This window comes from Phalacrocorax aristotelis, chromosome 1 (assembly GCF_949628215.1).
Source record: "Phalacrocorax aristotelis chromosome 1, bGulAri2.1, whole genome shotgun sequence".
NCBI lineage: Eukaryota > Metazoa > Chordata > Aves > Suliformes > Phalacrocoracidae > Phalacrocorax > Phalacrocorax aristotelis.
In genome coordinates this window covers 161,383,808-161,398,700 of record NC_134276.1, presented here as the reverse complement: position 1 = coordinate 161,398,700, position 14,893 = coordinate 161,383,808, and the positions used below count along the sequence as shown (strand labels likewise).

General features: G+C 50.4%; 2 protein-coding genes across 7 annotated transcripts; one reads left to right on the top strand and one right to left on the bottom strand.

The window, feature by feature from the left end:
* Nucleotides 1-1,320: 1,320 nt before the first annotated feature.
* NOL12 (nucleolar protein 12) lies at nt 1,321-4,852 on the bottom strand. Its single transcript, XM_075076929.1, has 6 exons — nt 4,693-4,852; nt 4,486-4,591; nt 4,223-4,271; nt 3,660-3,802; nt 2,592-2,692; nt 1,321-2,074 (listed from the first exon to the last, which is right to left on the bottom strand). Exons 1-6 carry the CDS (start codon nt 4,764-4,766, stop codon nt 1,903-1,905), a joined length of 645 nt encoding a protein of 214 aa, XP_074933030.1. The 5' UTR covers nt 4,767-4,852; the 3' UTR covers nt 1,321-1,902.
* LOC142049299 (arf-GAP with dual PH domain-containing protein 1-like) lies at nt 4,789-14,801 on the top strand. Of its 6 annotated transcripts, XM_075076850.1 has the most exons (11): nt 4,789-6,287; nt 7,276-7,406; nt 8,313-8,404; nt 8,494-8,576; nt 9,292-9,404; nt 10,169-10,315; nt 10,747-10,830; nt 11,176-11,238; nt 11,751-11,822; nt 12,326-12,557; nt 12,645-14,801. In XM_075076850.1, the coding sequence occupies exons 1-11, from the start codon at nt 6,194-6,196 to the stop codon at nt 12,671-12,673; spliced, it is 1,140 nt and encodes a 379-aa protein (XP_074932951.1). In that variant the 5' UTR covers nt 4,789-6,193; the 3' UTR covers nt 12,674-14,801. The 6 variants fall into 6 exon arrangements, 4 of the variants coding, with proteins under 4 accessions (XP_074932951.1, XP_074932980.1, XP_074932970.1 ...); XR_012657673.1 differs by having other exon boundaries at nt 5,925-6,287; nt 11,751-12,557; nt 12,645-14,493; XM_075076879.1 differs by lacking the exon at nt 10,747-10,830 and having other exon boundaries at nt 5,925-6,287.
* Nucleotides 14,802-14,893: the final 92 nt, after the last annotated feature.

Genomic DNA, 14,893 nt, shown 5'->3' with positions numbered 1-14,893 from the left:
CTCTAGAGCATGTAACTCCCAAACCAGAACAAGAAACACTTTGTGCTCTGCACATGGTACCACTGGGACACTCTGGATGCATTGCTTTTGGCCTTTCCCCCCCGAGCTGTGTTTCTGCAGCTCTGAAACACTCAACACCCCGAGGTAAGACAGGAAGGTGGGCAAGTCACACATTAAACCCCATGAGCTTTCTGGAGTGACCATTACAGCAGAGCAAGAGAAGCTCACTGTCGCTATTTTGGAAGTGAGGACTTCTATGATGTGGCCAGTGTTACTCAGAATTAGTGCCCAAGAGCACCAAGCCTCAGCTCAGGATGGGACTCAGAGTCCAAGCACACAAGGCACTGGTGGCACATGGCATAAGTGTCCACTTCCCTGCCAGTTACCTTTTTCAGAGGAGAAAGGGAGGTACATACCCCATTCCTCCCCACAAGCATGTGCATCACACAGCTCCCTCCAGAGGAACATGCTGTAGCAGAACTTGCATAGCTGCTCTCAGTGTTGAGATCAGATCCCCCCTCCCCAGTGCACTCCAAAGAATTTGTGTGTTTGCATGTGCACACTCTAAGAAATGAGGATATACACATCAAGCTGGTGCTGTTAGCTTTAGCAGCTGGCAGCCATCAGCATTGCTCTGTTCCTCCGTAAAGCCCCAGGCACTGGTTTACTCTTCCCACTCCCATTTCTGGCATGGGGAATCTACATACCCACCCACTGCTGGGTTGCCAATTTTCTGGTGTGGGTTCTGGCCACACAGGCCTTTTTCCCTTTGTCATTTCCTCACCAGTACACATGCAGCAAGGGAGGGGGCCTGGCTGCCAAAGGCAGAATAGCCAGAGTCTCCCACAGACACTTGAGGACAGAGGCCAGCATGCTGCCTAGGCTTGCTTTCTTCTTCAGAGGATTCACTCCCAGTTTTGCCACTGGCATTCCTCAACACCAACCATGCAAGGCATCCATGCTAAAACACATACTGAGGTCCTAAGAAAGGCAGTTAACTGCTGACGACTGCAGTGGCACTGAGGTAAAGGGCAGCCTCTGCCCCTCCCACCCCAGAGCAGGCCACACACATACAGCAAGGGCATTAGGGCATTTCATACTCCCAGCTATCGCAATTAAGATCAGCACATTCAGCAGACAATGCAACAAGCCATTCCTGCTCTGGCCGGCTCTGTGTTACAACAGAAATAGCTCCTAGCTATTCCATTTCCCGAGGACCAGTGGATTTCAATATCCTTTAAGTACCAGGAATCATCTCCCCTCTTTCCAGCTAGTACTGGCATTAGCTGTTGCTGTTATGCTTCAAATAAGTCACAAATATTTTTCTCTTAGCAAAACGACTTCATAAAAAATTTATTCACAAAGTTACCAACTTTTACCTGGCAAAGGTACCAAAGAAAAAGTACCCCTACATTCAGGTTTGGCACCGGAGAAGAAACATGAGACAACACCGTGTCTCCATGGACAAATGATTTGCTACACAGCAGAAACGTCAGGGTACTGCTGCATGAGTTGAAGAGGAGCTCTTGACAATGTGCCCTGACAATGTGCCTGTTGCACTCAGCCCCAGATCCTGTCCTTTGATAAAGCCAAGTATCAGCTCTGAAAGGGGAGACCCAAGGATGGAAGGATTATGCCAAACAGAGAATCCAAGCCCCAGTAGAAGTTAAGAGACATCATGGCACCCAGACACTTAGGTGGAGATCACTGGAGAAATAAATGGGTAAAGCGTCTAGTTGCCCCGGCCAGTGCTCACAAGGTGAGAGAAAGGCTGAAATGGGCTCACTGCTGGTCAGAAAACCAAGTAAACGAGGCCCTTGACCATGATCAAGGGGCTCCAAAGAGCAGCAGGCCACATGTGGAACACTGTCTCAACTGCTGGTCCAAGCACTAGTTTCTCTGTTAATCTTGGTCACGGCCCATTTTCCCTGTCAGCCTCCGTCGCTGTGTCTTAGTGGTTCGCCCTGTGCTGGATTTCTGGATTTTCTTGTGTGGGCCTTGCCCACGCTGGGGTCTCTTTCCTTTCGTCTTTTTCCGGCTGTGCATGTGCAGCGTGGCAGTAAGAGAAGAGATCCTGTGCAGGGCAGGAAGAGAGAAATGTTTGGGGACCGAAGTCTGCAAGGCAATACCACAACAATAGCAGGAGAGCCCTGCATGGCCCAGCAGGAGTGGACACCAGCCACAGTAAGCCCCAGGGGAACTCCACTATGCTGGGCATCATCCTGACAGGGCAGGAAACCTGCAAGTCTACAGCTTTAGGGTCTTTTGACCTTCAGACTCTGCACCCTGCAACGCACCCTTGCCTGCAATATCTGGAGAAAGACTAGGTAAAGAGTTCAGGACAAAGCCCACCCTGCACTGTGTCGTCTTCCTCCTCCTCCTGCCGCTGTCACCAGGGATCAATGTGAGGGGAATGGAGAGACCAGGGCAGGCTTGTGCTCTGCCAGTGCCCTCTGCTGGCTCCTGCCCACCAGCGCCCAGGCAGCACAGTATCCCCCTTCCTGCCACCACACTGCTGATCTGGGAACACAAGATCTTCCTGATCAGCTTGCAGAGCCTAGCAGCGAAGAGTTGAATGAATTTATACATACTTTTCAGAAAGGAATGGGTTTCTGGACTTCTTGGGCATTGCTCTTACAGGCTTGTTCATCACCTCTTCCCCTTTCTCTTCTTCCGATCCATCATTTTTTCCCTTGAAAAGGAAGCAAAAGAGAAAAATCCCTGTAGACACATTAAAACAGGTAGTCTTGAGATTCTGGTGTTTCTGCTGCCTTCTTGGTTTCATTCTGTTTTGGAACCATCTAGTCATGGATGAAGTTTTTCTAGTTCTCCACATTCCTTGCTGTCCAAATATCAAGCTTACTTATTGCAGCCACTCAGAAAGGGACAACCAGCAAGAAGTCCTACAGTAATCTACCCTAAGATCCAAAAACTTCAGCATGATCTTAACGGCCATGCAACTGAAGTCTAAACTATGAACTGAAGGTTTCAGCTTTTTTCTTAAATTACCACCAAAACCAATTTAAGTGGATTTTCAGATGAGATTGACGACCTTGCAAGTATAAGAGGTTAACACAGACACTTCCCCAGAGAGCTCAAATCCAGCCACGGGTCATAAAGATGAAAAGGATCAAGTCAACCAGGGCCTGAAAGCCTCTATGAAAAAATATGAGGTCTCACTTAAAATACATTTTGAGAATAAAAGCCACCACAACCAAAACTGAATGGTTTCCTTATACGTGGTCCAAACAGGTTAATGGAGAGAAATCCCTCCTCATGCAAACAGTAATCCTTCCTGGACAGGACACAGGAAAGAGGTTGAAGACAGTACATGAAGCAAAGTCTGAAATCTTGCTGCTTTTAATATACTACATTCTCCCCCATCCAGCCCTGTGGCACCTTTCACTTACACAGAATCAGCTGGGACTAGCAAAGGATTCCAGGGAGGTTTGGAGTGAGCTGTTCACACAGGACATTTCCTCGCCTTTAGAGGCCCAACATAAGTTGTGGAGGAATGTGAAAGTTACAAGTTTCCCTTTTCATACCTGCTCCCAGACAACTGCATGTCTTTGGGCATATGCAAGGAGTACTAGTCCTACCTAACCAGCCCCAGGAATGCTTACAGCTGACACAATCAGAGAAGCATCAAGAGGTTTTACCACAGGAGTGGTCAGTCCCAGCTGGCGCGCCCCTGAGAGGTCCAGGTCACTGATGGTGGTCACTGTTACAATGTGGTTTGGGTGGTCGATGTTCACAGACTCTGTCTGCGATGTCACCAAGTGCTCCAGTTCATCAGCCTCATCTGGGGAGACAAGAAATCCTACACTACAAAGTGCCCAACTTCTCACACGTTTCTGCACTGCCACGCTGGGGGTGGTGACCCAGCCTTTGCATGCAGAGTTAGAGAGCGGAGTGGCTTGAACACTGGCACTACAAAGCATGAAGGACAAGCTCCTCCTCCCAGCAGAGGGGATCTGGCTAACACCTTGGAGACATCCTCCTGCATGTTCCTTTCCGCACAGCCCGCCAGAGACAGAGGGCTGCGGGCTCAGATCGCAGCCCAGCTTCCCAGGGGGACGGCGAGGAGCCGACCCCGCCGGGTGAAGCGGGAGCATCCCTACTCTAGCTCCCACCGCCCAGCCAAGGGTGTCAGACCACGGGCGCCCACCTCCCGCCCCTCACGCTGCCGGGGACCCAGCGCCCACCACCGGCCACCACGTACCGAGCGCCTCCTCCCTCTCGCTCAGCATCTTCAGATACTCCTGGTGCCGCTGAGGGATGGAAACAGGTCACTGCGGCGCTTCTGCCGCTCCAGCCGCCCGCCCTCCGCCCGGGACGGCCCCGTCCCCCTGCAAGCGGGGAAGCCCGAAGACCCCTCCTGACCCGCGGCCCGCTCCCCGCCCCAGTCCCAGCCTGCCATGGCGGGAAGGGGGACCCCCTTCTCAGCGCGACCCGCGGAGGGTCTGGGGGTGCATGGAGGAATACCTCCTCCTTCATCTTTCTCTGCTCCTCCTTCAGCTTCCGCTTGATCTCCTCCAGCGCCGCCTTCCTCCGCTCCACCTTCCGCTTGTGGAAACCGGTCAGGTACTCCCTGCCACCGGCAACACAGAAACCCCCCAGCTTTTAGCGACCCCCACACCCAGGGATGCCTCCTCCCTCCGCCCCGGGTCCCGCCCGCCCGCGCGCCCTCACCTCCGCTTATCTTCGTCGAAAGTCACCACCAGCCGCCCGTCCCGGCCGCCCGAACGCTTTTTCTTGCGGGCCATGGCGGCACCACGCTGCTGCTGCCGACGCCCACCCCTTCCGCCGCAGCCCGGTCGTGAAGGGCGGTCCCTTCCCCGCCCGCCATTTTGTGCCACCCGCGCCTCGCTGGGGGCGGGGGGGAAGGGGCTGGTTTTTTCATGAGGCGTTAAGTGGGAGGCCCTTGTTGACTGAGGATGGGGTGGGTCCAGGGGATTCTCAGGTATCACCGGTGGTGGGGTGATTGGGAGGGAGGCTGGCCATGTAGGGCCGCTGCCTAGGCTGCGGGGCTGGCATCAGGTCCTCTTCTTCCCTCACCTGCTCCTGGTACACATTTTCCTCCAAGCTGGGGCCAGGAGGGAGGAGGTGGTGTTGTGGACCTTACAGGTGTCTGCTGTTAGCCTGGGGTGGGCAGAGTGATCCTTCAGGCTTGGGTGCCTCCAGCTCCCACTCCTCTTCAGCTCCCTCCTGGCGAAAGGCTCCTGTGGCACTGCCTTATGCCCTCAGTGTAGCACCCAATCTCTCACCATAGGACTGGCACTGCCACTGCTCTGAGTATTTCATATCTGCATCTTTAATAAAGGCTATTCCTCCAAATAGTTAACATCTGTATTTCTTCAGGAAAGGTCTGAGAGTTTATTTCAAGCTGTTCTTGTTGCTTGGTGTCAGTGGCACCTGTGATGCTCTTAGGTGGGGGAGGCAAGTGCAGAGACATGTCTCAGCTCTGACACTTGAGTCTCCAAGATGCAGGACCTGGCTGAACAGCTGTCGTTCTGTAATTGATGGAGACGGGTATCGGCGCAAGTAGGTGGGGGCATCAGCTGTGTTCTTGGCTGCTGGTTCAAGTGACTTTGGCTGAACTCTTGAACCTTTCTTGCCCTCCAGTTCTTATCCTAAAAATGGATGTAATGCTTGTGCGGTGGTCAGCTGACTTTGGTTGAAGCTCCTGAAGCACTGCAGGGGTAGCCAAAACCAACCCCCGCCGGCCCACAGAGCATGACGAGTCCTGACATGGCCCAGCGGTTGCTCATCCAGGGCTGCCTCGCCTTTATCAGCTCTCTTGCTGCTTGCGCTCTTTTCCTGGCCTGTCCTTTAACCAGCAGAAATGCGGAAAAACCAGTTCTGTGGTTAATTGCTGCACTTCCCTCCACGCCCAAGGGGCAGGTCTCCTCCTCCTCCTCCTCACTCACAGTCTGGGTGCACTTCAGCCTCCAGCCTCTTTGCCCCTGCAGTCGTGCTTGGCTGGCTCAGGTGTGCTGTCAGGCCTCCACACTTCTTCCATTAACCTTACGGCTTCTGCCTTCCCCTTTTTCCTCTGTCTGCAAGAGTTTCTGGGTCTCTGGTGTCTCCTTCTCCCCTGGGCAACGCAGTGGGTTGGCCCACAGGTGCAGAAGGTGCAGGCAGCTGCCCTCCTGGCCCTGCCCTGCCCTGCCCAGAGGAATAGCATTTGGACATGATGGCTGGAGGCAGCGAGAGGAGCATGAAGGCCCTGAAGGAGGTGTGGAGAAGGGCAGAAAACTCTTTGTGTGCAGACTGTGGGAAGCCAGGTGAGTCTCTAAGGGTTGCTAGAGGAAGAGTCAGAAGCAGGGAGCTGGGGCCTGATCTCTAGCAGCAGTTTGGTGCTGGCTATCCGACTGCACAGGAGCCTGGGGCAGAGAGGGAGATATTGCTCTGTCTGGACATTTGCTTCCTCTCCGTGGAGGTGAGTTGGCAAGGGAGGAGGAAGGGGATGCTGCCACAGCACTGGTGGGAAGAAGGACATTGTAGTGCCGATGAACAGGGGCTGTGTAGCTGCAGCACTGTGGGTTGTAGTCATGTCAGATCTCAAATACAGATCAAGGTCATGCCCAGTCAGGACCTGACAGGAAAGTTCCCGGTGAAATCCTAACTGCTCCAGAAAGAAGGCATGATTCAGGAGGGCATTGTCTTCTCTGTGACTCAGCTATGAACTGACAACGTACCACAGGTACCTCAGAGGTTTCTTTTACTGAAGTGCTTGCCCTCTCAAAAGGGTATCCAGTTTGAGGTCCTACAGGTGCTGCTAAAAACACCCATCATACTCCTCCTAAAAGGGGCACGTGGAGTGTACTACCCAAGCCAAATTAAGACTAGGCTAATTATTACCACTTTGCCTTCTTAAATTCCCTGGAGAATTTTGGATCCAAGGCTGCTTTCCACTTCCAGAGCTAAATACTGTTGGGGGTTTGCTGTGTTGCACTAAACAGCTCCTGGAGCCTTTTCCCAGAGGCAGTTTCAGTTTCATCTTGGGTGACCCTTTATGCAAAGCGAGTTCGCAGACCACTTCAGAGTTTTTCAAGGTTCAGGTGAACAGAGATTCAGAGGAAGTAGTGGAAGCAGGGGGAATGAGGGACTAATAGCTGTACTTTTTCCTGCCTGTACCTTGGGTGTTAATTAATCAGTTCGGATGAAACTGTGGTCACTCAGGTCTCTCTTTCTCCAGACTATGTTCTTTGTGAGGCATATCTTCCAGGGAGATTTACCACCTCTAGTCATACCCTGTTTTTATACCCTCAGATCCTGACTGGGCATCCTCTACTTTGGGTGTCTTTATATGCCTCAGCTGCTCAGGAATTCACCGCAACATCCCTAGCATCAGCAAAGTAAAATCCCTGAAGATGGATCACTGGGATGATGCTCAGGTGCAGGTGAGATCTTTATCCCCATTAGTGTGTCAGGTTGGTTGGGTCTAGGCTATACACCAAGACATCCTGGGAAAATCGGCCCTTTGGCCTCACAGAGTTGGAGATTTAATCTGATACGTAGTCCCTTTGCTACTCATGCTCTGGATACTGAAGTGAGGATAACTCCCCATAACCCACTGGGAGAAGGATGATGCCTTACATGTCTCCCCATGTCCTGTTACTTTTTGGCAAATGCAGAGCTCTTGCAATGTATCTTGCCAAGGCTCAGGGTCTTTGTTGCTCCAGATTACTCATTTCCCACTTGCCAGCACCATCCGGCCTCAACGTCTCCTCTTGGTTTCAGCATTCCAAAGGGAAAATCTTGGGGAATTCTGTCCTCTGAGAAGAGTTTTCAGATATAATGTGATCTCTTGAGAAAAATGCCATTTATGGGAACTTGACTTCTCCCCGCTACACCCCCCTCAACCCATTAATCTTCAGGGAACTGAAAAAATTTTCCAGAGATCCAAAGAAAATAATCTGTATCATATCGCTCTTTGGAGAGGAGCGAAGAGGTTTGGAATGTCCTCCCAGACGGCATTACAGAGCTGTCATTGAACTCTGTTTCCCTGGAGATGTGGGGCATTGCAGCAAATCCACTGAGCGTGTGTGTGCACCCAGCCCCACAGAAGTGACATTTATGGCATTCTGTTGATTCAGGTGCAATCAGTGTAACTTCTGAGAGTAGACAAGGCATTTGAGACCCAGCTTCCTGTATCCAGACTTTGCTGGGATGTTGCAGTGGACAGGAAAGGAGAATGCTCCATTAGAGCTCCTTGTGCATCTAGCCCTGTAGTGGGCCAGGAAAGAAAAAGCCCAACATGAGAATGCATCAAAGGGAAGGCACTAACTCTCTGTCTAACTCTGCAGTTTCTGGCCAAGCATGGGAATGCTGTGACTAAAGCCACATATGAAGCTCACATCCCTATTTACTATTACCAGCCAACCTACAATGACTGCCAGTAAGTTGCTGCATACAGAAGAAAAGGGGGAAGGGCAGTTCTGGGTTCCTCTAGTTTGTTTCTGAGCTACCTGTCACCTCTCTCTCCAGAGTGCTGAGAGAACAGTGGATACGGGCCAAATATGAACGCAAAGAGTTCACGGAACCAGGAAAACAGCTGCCATATTCTGATGGTAAGAGCAGAGCACAGCATCAAAATATCCTGCCTGCTGCCTTTGCTGGAAGCTTTTGAGCACCATGAGGAGAAAGCTCATAGTGTCAGTGTTGCAAATCCCACACATACTGAGAATCCAGTTGGTACCTACAGGGCATTGTTTTGGGGGAGTTTAAGTTGTGGGCAGCACATGTTGGCACTACCCAAGTGCCGTAGGGTTGCTTCCAAGCTTGGTATTACCAGCTGGCCTTTTTCAAAGGCATTTGCTGTCCTGGTGGAGCCAGACCTCTGCAGTAAGGAATTTCTGTCCTGCTGCATGCCACCCCCTCCAACCACAGCAGTTGTCTTTGAAATGTCACAGCCAGTGCTGTGATACAAGGTGCTGGAGCCCAAGGGCCTGCAGAATCAAGTGGGAAGAGTTCTGGTCCCATGCCAGTGTCTGCCGTGGGCCAGGAGAGATGGCTGTCACAGGCAGTAGTGGGAGTCAGACTAGGAGGTGGGAAGCATCTAGGAATGTCTTTTGGTGACTGTTTATCTGGGCTGCAAACCTAGCAACACCATCTTCAGTCGTAAGCCAGAGGTGAGACCTCTTCTTCTTAGGTGTTTGTTCTCAGCAATAGTCCATCGTGTGCTTTATCCCAGAAGTGTGGCTGGGATCCCAGGCTGGATGTGGCTCTCTGATGCCTACCATGCCTGTAGGGGAATGCTTTTAAAAGTGGCTTTTCTGTTCCTAGGGGTGAAGGAAGGCATCCTTTGGAAGCGAGGCCGAGACAACGGGCAGTTCCTACCCCGCAAGTTCCTCTTGTCTGAGAGAGAGGGATGTCTGAAGTATTTCACGAAGCAGGATGTGAGTATGGTGGTCACCTCCCACCTCAGTGTATACTCCACCCAGGGCAGCAGGGTCACAGAGGCGTTCCTATTTCCTACGCATGTTTCTGAGGTTGCCTTGCTCATCCCATGCCAGGGATGATAACAGAAACATGTCACTGAGGAGAGGGGTCCCCTTCCTACTGTCAGGGTGACATTTTCCCCATGTCCTCCCTTTGTACTTCCCTACACCCTTCCCTCACTGCTGGGGGCTGATCTTTCACTTCACCCCTACCCATTTGCCTGGCTGTGTAAACCTGCACCATCACTGGAAACAGCCTTACCCCACTGTGAGCCAAATTGGCAAAAACCTATGGTTTGGTTTGGTTTGTTCTGAGGAAGGCTACTCCTCTCCTAGTTCACCTCCTGAAATGAACGAGGCAAGTGCTAGTATACTGCTGCAAGGGAGGGAGTGGCTTAAGGTAGGGAGGAGCAGGAGTGGGGTCTTTCCTTTTGGGGTCACTTAGGCTTTAGACTGGCTCAGCTGTAAAGCCAGATGCACTCTTAGTGTCCGACTGGCAGTTCCATAGTAGGCACAGCTCAAATCTGAATTGGAAGGGCTGAGCCACTGTTTGGGCTTGAGCATGCCACACAGTGAAGGGAGCGTGTGCTACTACAGTTTTGTTGGGAAGGGGTAGTTACTACCTTTTAATGTGCTCTGACCCTGCCTTACCCCACTAAGTCAACTCAGGTTTCTTTCCCACTAGGATTGCTCATGCATAACCAATGCCATTCTGTTCTCAGGCCAAAGAACCCAAAATCAATGTTAAAATAGATGTCATCAATGCTACGTTCCAGCCAGTGAAGATTGGGAACCCCAATGGCCTGCAGATCACTTATCTCAAAGACAACAAGACCCGGAATATATTTGTCTACCATGAAAGTGGAAAGGTATCTTGTTTTAGCATCAAACCCTGCAAAGCAATTGAGGTGATTTGAGAAGCTGCTGGTATTAAGTAGTCTGAAGCATGACTAGAATGGGGTACGTGTGTGTGAGTTGCTGTAGGTAACAGGGTGGGGATTCTGGCTCTGTGTTTCTGTGTCTGTGGGAGAGTTTTGCTGCAGGGAGCAGGGCAGGAGCACTGGCTGAGTTGGTTTGTGTGGGAGGAGCTGCCATAGAAGATGTGCAGATGTGCTGCCTGTGCATGCAGGGAATGGGGCAGCCGTGCTGGCCTTGTGTCTGTGAAGGAGATGCTGTAGGTGCTGGGGAGGGAGAGCTGGCTGTATTTGTAGTTAACATAGGGTTGGGTGCAGCTGGGTGAGTTCAGATGGCTCGCTGTTGCTCTGGCTAAGCTTTCTGTCCTGTCCTTTTCCATTCTCAGGAGGTAGTGGACTGGTTCAATGCCATTCGCTCTGTGCAGTTCCATTATCTGAAGGTAGCATTTCCCATTGCCAGTGATAATGAGGTAAGGCAGCACTAGAGCGCGGTGCTGAGTCTCCCACTGGTACTCGGTTATGTGATAAGAGAGACCATTAGTTACTATTAGATCCCCAGCTACAGAAGTGGAAATTGCAGTGTTTAGTCAGAAGGATGAGAAAGTGTGTGGAAAAGTGGCTGTGATGGCCAGAGAACAACTGCTCTCTGCTGTTTCTGGGGGCTTTGGAGATGGGATTGACTCCTGGCTAGACAGTTATGCAAACATGAATTTAAAAGGTGGCTGAATTTGGGGGAATAGAAGGAAGGGTGGCAGGTGAAAGCAAATAGCAAAGAAACCTGGCTAAGGGAATTTTACTCTTGCTTTTTTTATCAGATCAGAAATCGGCTGACAAGAAACTTCCTGAAGGAGGGATACATGGAGAAGACTGGTCCCAAGGTGAGCTGCTGTGAGAGAAAAAATAGCTATCAGGGACCTGCCAAAGAGCCACTGACCTTCCCTACTTCAATATTTTTCTCCTGCAGTTTCCCCATTCCCCCCTGACTCTTTAGACACCTGTGGGAACAGTGTGTGTGCACCAAGGGAGGGGAGAATAAAAGGAAGGGGAAGGACACATGTGAAAGTAGATGAAGCCAGAGTCCCTGCTTTCTCCCAGAACAACAGATCTCTCTGCATGTGTCTGTGTGTTCGTGACCTTACAGGTATTTAGTGTCTAGATTTCTCCTGTCTCGACTCTGGGGTCTTTCACAGAAGTCCAAGAGTTGGGGACAGCAGTTCGGACTGAAAAACCCGACACTGTTCCCCACTCTCAGCTGAGAAAGGGTGAGGAGGAGGTTGCTGTTAAGGCAGGGGCTTGGTTCAAGTGGTTGGGATGAATTTTGGGTATCCATTCACACTGCTTTCGGCAGAGGGCACTGTCTCCTTACATACATAACCTCTTCCCTTCACAGCAGAGAGAGGCTTTTAAGAAGCGCTGGTTCACGCTGGATCACCGCAGGCTCATGTACTTCAAGGACCCTTTGGTGAGAGGGAGATCTGACCTCTGGCAGCTGCAGGAAACAGTGTTGAGGGCAGGGTCAAAGTGCAACCAGAGTCTTTTCTCTGCAGTAAGGGAAGCTTGCAGGTTCCCCAGCTTCTCTGAATGTACTCTAGGTCTTCCCCTTCCCATCCCACTTAGTCAATCCCATGCTTTCTCTGTTTCACTGCCTGTGGACAATGAGAACAGGGAGGGCAGCGGTGTAAAGGTGGTGATGGGGAGGAGAGTGTCATGGGAGATGACATGGCGAGGCAGGAGCAGCAGTTCCTCTCTCAGACCTCTTGAGATCTATGCTCTTAAATTTTTCTTTCCACCGCTGTCTTTGAGCATAGCCTCCCTGCTCTTCTGAATCTCCTGACCACCTTCAGATCTTTTTGCTGCTACATCCCTGGCCCTCACCCACTCTCCTCCTGTCCTTAGGTGCACTGCTATTATTCCCTGGTTCTTCTGGGATTCTGTAAATCCCTCTCTTTCCCTCCTGATGTGCAGGATGCATTTGCTAAGGGTGAGGTATTTGTGGGCAGCAGAGAGAATGGCTATAGCGTCCAGAAGGGATTGCCTTCGGGGACACAGGGAAACTTCTCTTGGCACTATGGCCTCACGATTGTCACCCCCGACCGGGAATACCTCTTCACCTGCGAGACGGAGACTGACCAGCTGGACTGGATCGCAGCCTTCACTAGTGTCATCAACCAGGCCATGACACCACAGGAATATGCAAGTAAGTGCCTGGATGCTGTATCCTTCCCCTCGGGGTACTCTGGTTCAGTGTATTGCCCTAATGCACCACCTTTTTCCTTCACTACAGTTGAAGCCTACTTCAAGTTTAAATCCTAGAAGGCCATGTGGGAACCTCATTATGACTCAACTCCACCTGGTCCTGTTGGGTGGGCTGTCAGGAAAGGAGAGGATATCAACGTCAGAGAAACACAGTGCTCTTGAAGCACTCTTTGAAGCACTTTTTTTCCCTATAGACGGTCCACTTTGTTCTGGGAGCCAAATTAAGCTGCTTCCTTTCAAGTGCAAGATTTTGTGAGTCTGAATCCTCAGTGCAAACCTGTCACTGTTAAATTGCTGTGATCTGACTGGATGCTGGCAGGCCTTGCCTGTCATTTGAGCCTTGAAAACTTGGCACTTGCTGTGTTGGATGTGGGACTTAGCATCACTACTGCATGAAACTGCAGACAGCCACCTACCTTATGGGAGAAAACAGCTGCCTGGCTTGAGCTACACCCCAATGGGTTGTGGGGGCTGCTGGACCAGGAGAGACTGTTCCTTTACAAGAAATGGCTTTTCTGCTGGCAACAGAGATGTGAAACATCTAGATGTTTGATCAGTTGGAGCTGTAGTTGAGAAAGGTCACGTAAAAGATTTAATCTAACAGCCAAATTTGAGGCCTGCTTCTTCCTACGTGTATGGGCTTGAAAGATTCTTCAGGCCACATTTGCGTAGAGACCTTCTTCTGATTCCTACAGGGAAGATTAAGTGATCTGCTGAAAACCAATGTGTGTGTATACATTTGTGTATGTCGATAATGTGGGTGTGTGTGTGTGTGCAACAAAAAGTGGTGGGAGGTGGAATACTGCCCTAGGGAAGATGCTGTGAGGGATATTCATGCCACTAAAGTTCAGCTTTCAAATTTGAGTCTCTAGCCAAACCAATGGAGAGATGTTGGGTCCTGCAGAGCACAGCTTATGGCCTGTCTGATACAGAGTTCAGTCTTTCTGTTGTCTTTACTAGAGCCAGGGGGTTGGTGTCTGAAGATAGTAGCACATGGATCTCTGCTCCCTCCTCTGTATGTCAAAGGCCTGGCACTTTCATTCTGCCCTATACATTACATATGTATATAGTGTATATCACATATACATATAGTTTTATGCAGTAGTATAACAGTGAAGTAGGCATGTTCACGTCCTTTTAGTAACAGTTAGTCCTAACCACTAAATTAACCCATGATTCATATCTTAAAGATCATTTTTTCAAGCTCTCCTGGGAGAGCTGTGTTTCATGTGCTGGAAGCACCAGCTGAGATCTGCTGCTGACTGTAGCATCTGATGTGTCCGCAGTTTTATGCAGGCAGTGTGAGAGTAGTCATCTTACGTGTTAAGGGGAACAAACTGGAATTAATGAAGCAAACAGTGTTTTAATTAGCTCCTAAAGAAATGCATTAAAAGAGCCCATTGTAATTTATTTTAACTTCCTAAATGAGCTGAGCTGCTAACTGCTAAGGCATGAAGTAATTTATTGAAAAAAAGCACACATATTCAGAGCAAGGAGCCATGGCTATTCATTGCATTTCCCAGGGCATGTGGACTGTGAATCTTCCCATCAGAGCCAAATGGGCAAAGTCATGGTCCCCCTCTGCTTCTCTGGGGACCCTTTTCTATGCTGAGACCACCATGAGTTGGGAGCATCAACTTCCTGGATGAGAAGCAGCATCACTCATCCTGCTGCCATGGCACAATGGAGCATTCCACCTAACAGTATATTTTCACTGCAGTTTGCTGATCTTTCCCAGTTAGGAGCATGACTTGCTTAAAAACTGAAAGCCTTTGCAAAGCTTGTGTTCCAAAAAGAAGTGCCTTTTGGTTCTGATAACATGAAAAAGGGGCAGTCCATTAAAGAAAAGCTTAAGCTCCATCTAAACAACCTGCACATTCAGCTTTCCTCTGGGAAGAGGAGTAACAGAGAGTGACCCAGACATGCCAAGAGCTGACAGATATAACTCAGAGGCCTCTCACGTTGCCTCTGTCAATGCCCTGTGTACTACATGCCCGCTCATGTGGCATGATCATGCTGAAGCTGTTGCCGTGGCACGCAGTACATTGCTTGGGAATGAGCTTGGATCCTAGTGGAGTGTGGGCAGTACTGATGGGATGCTTCCTTTTCCTTTTTGCTGCTGAGTTATCACTGCTGTAGATGAGTGGAGGCGTTTGACTCAGCCACAGTGAAGCTAATACACTACAATGCAAAGAGTGTGGCTGGAGTGGCCTGAAACCCCCTGTGAACTAAGAGCAGAGCACATTTAGTAATGGTGCATCTGTCTCTGCTCTGCTC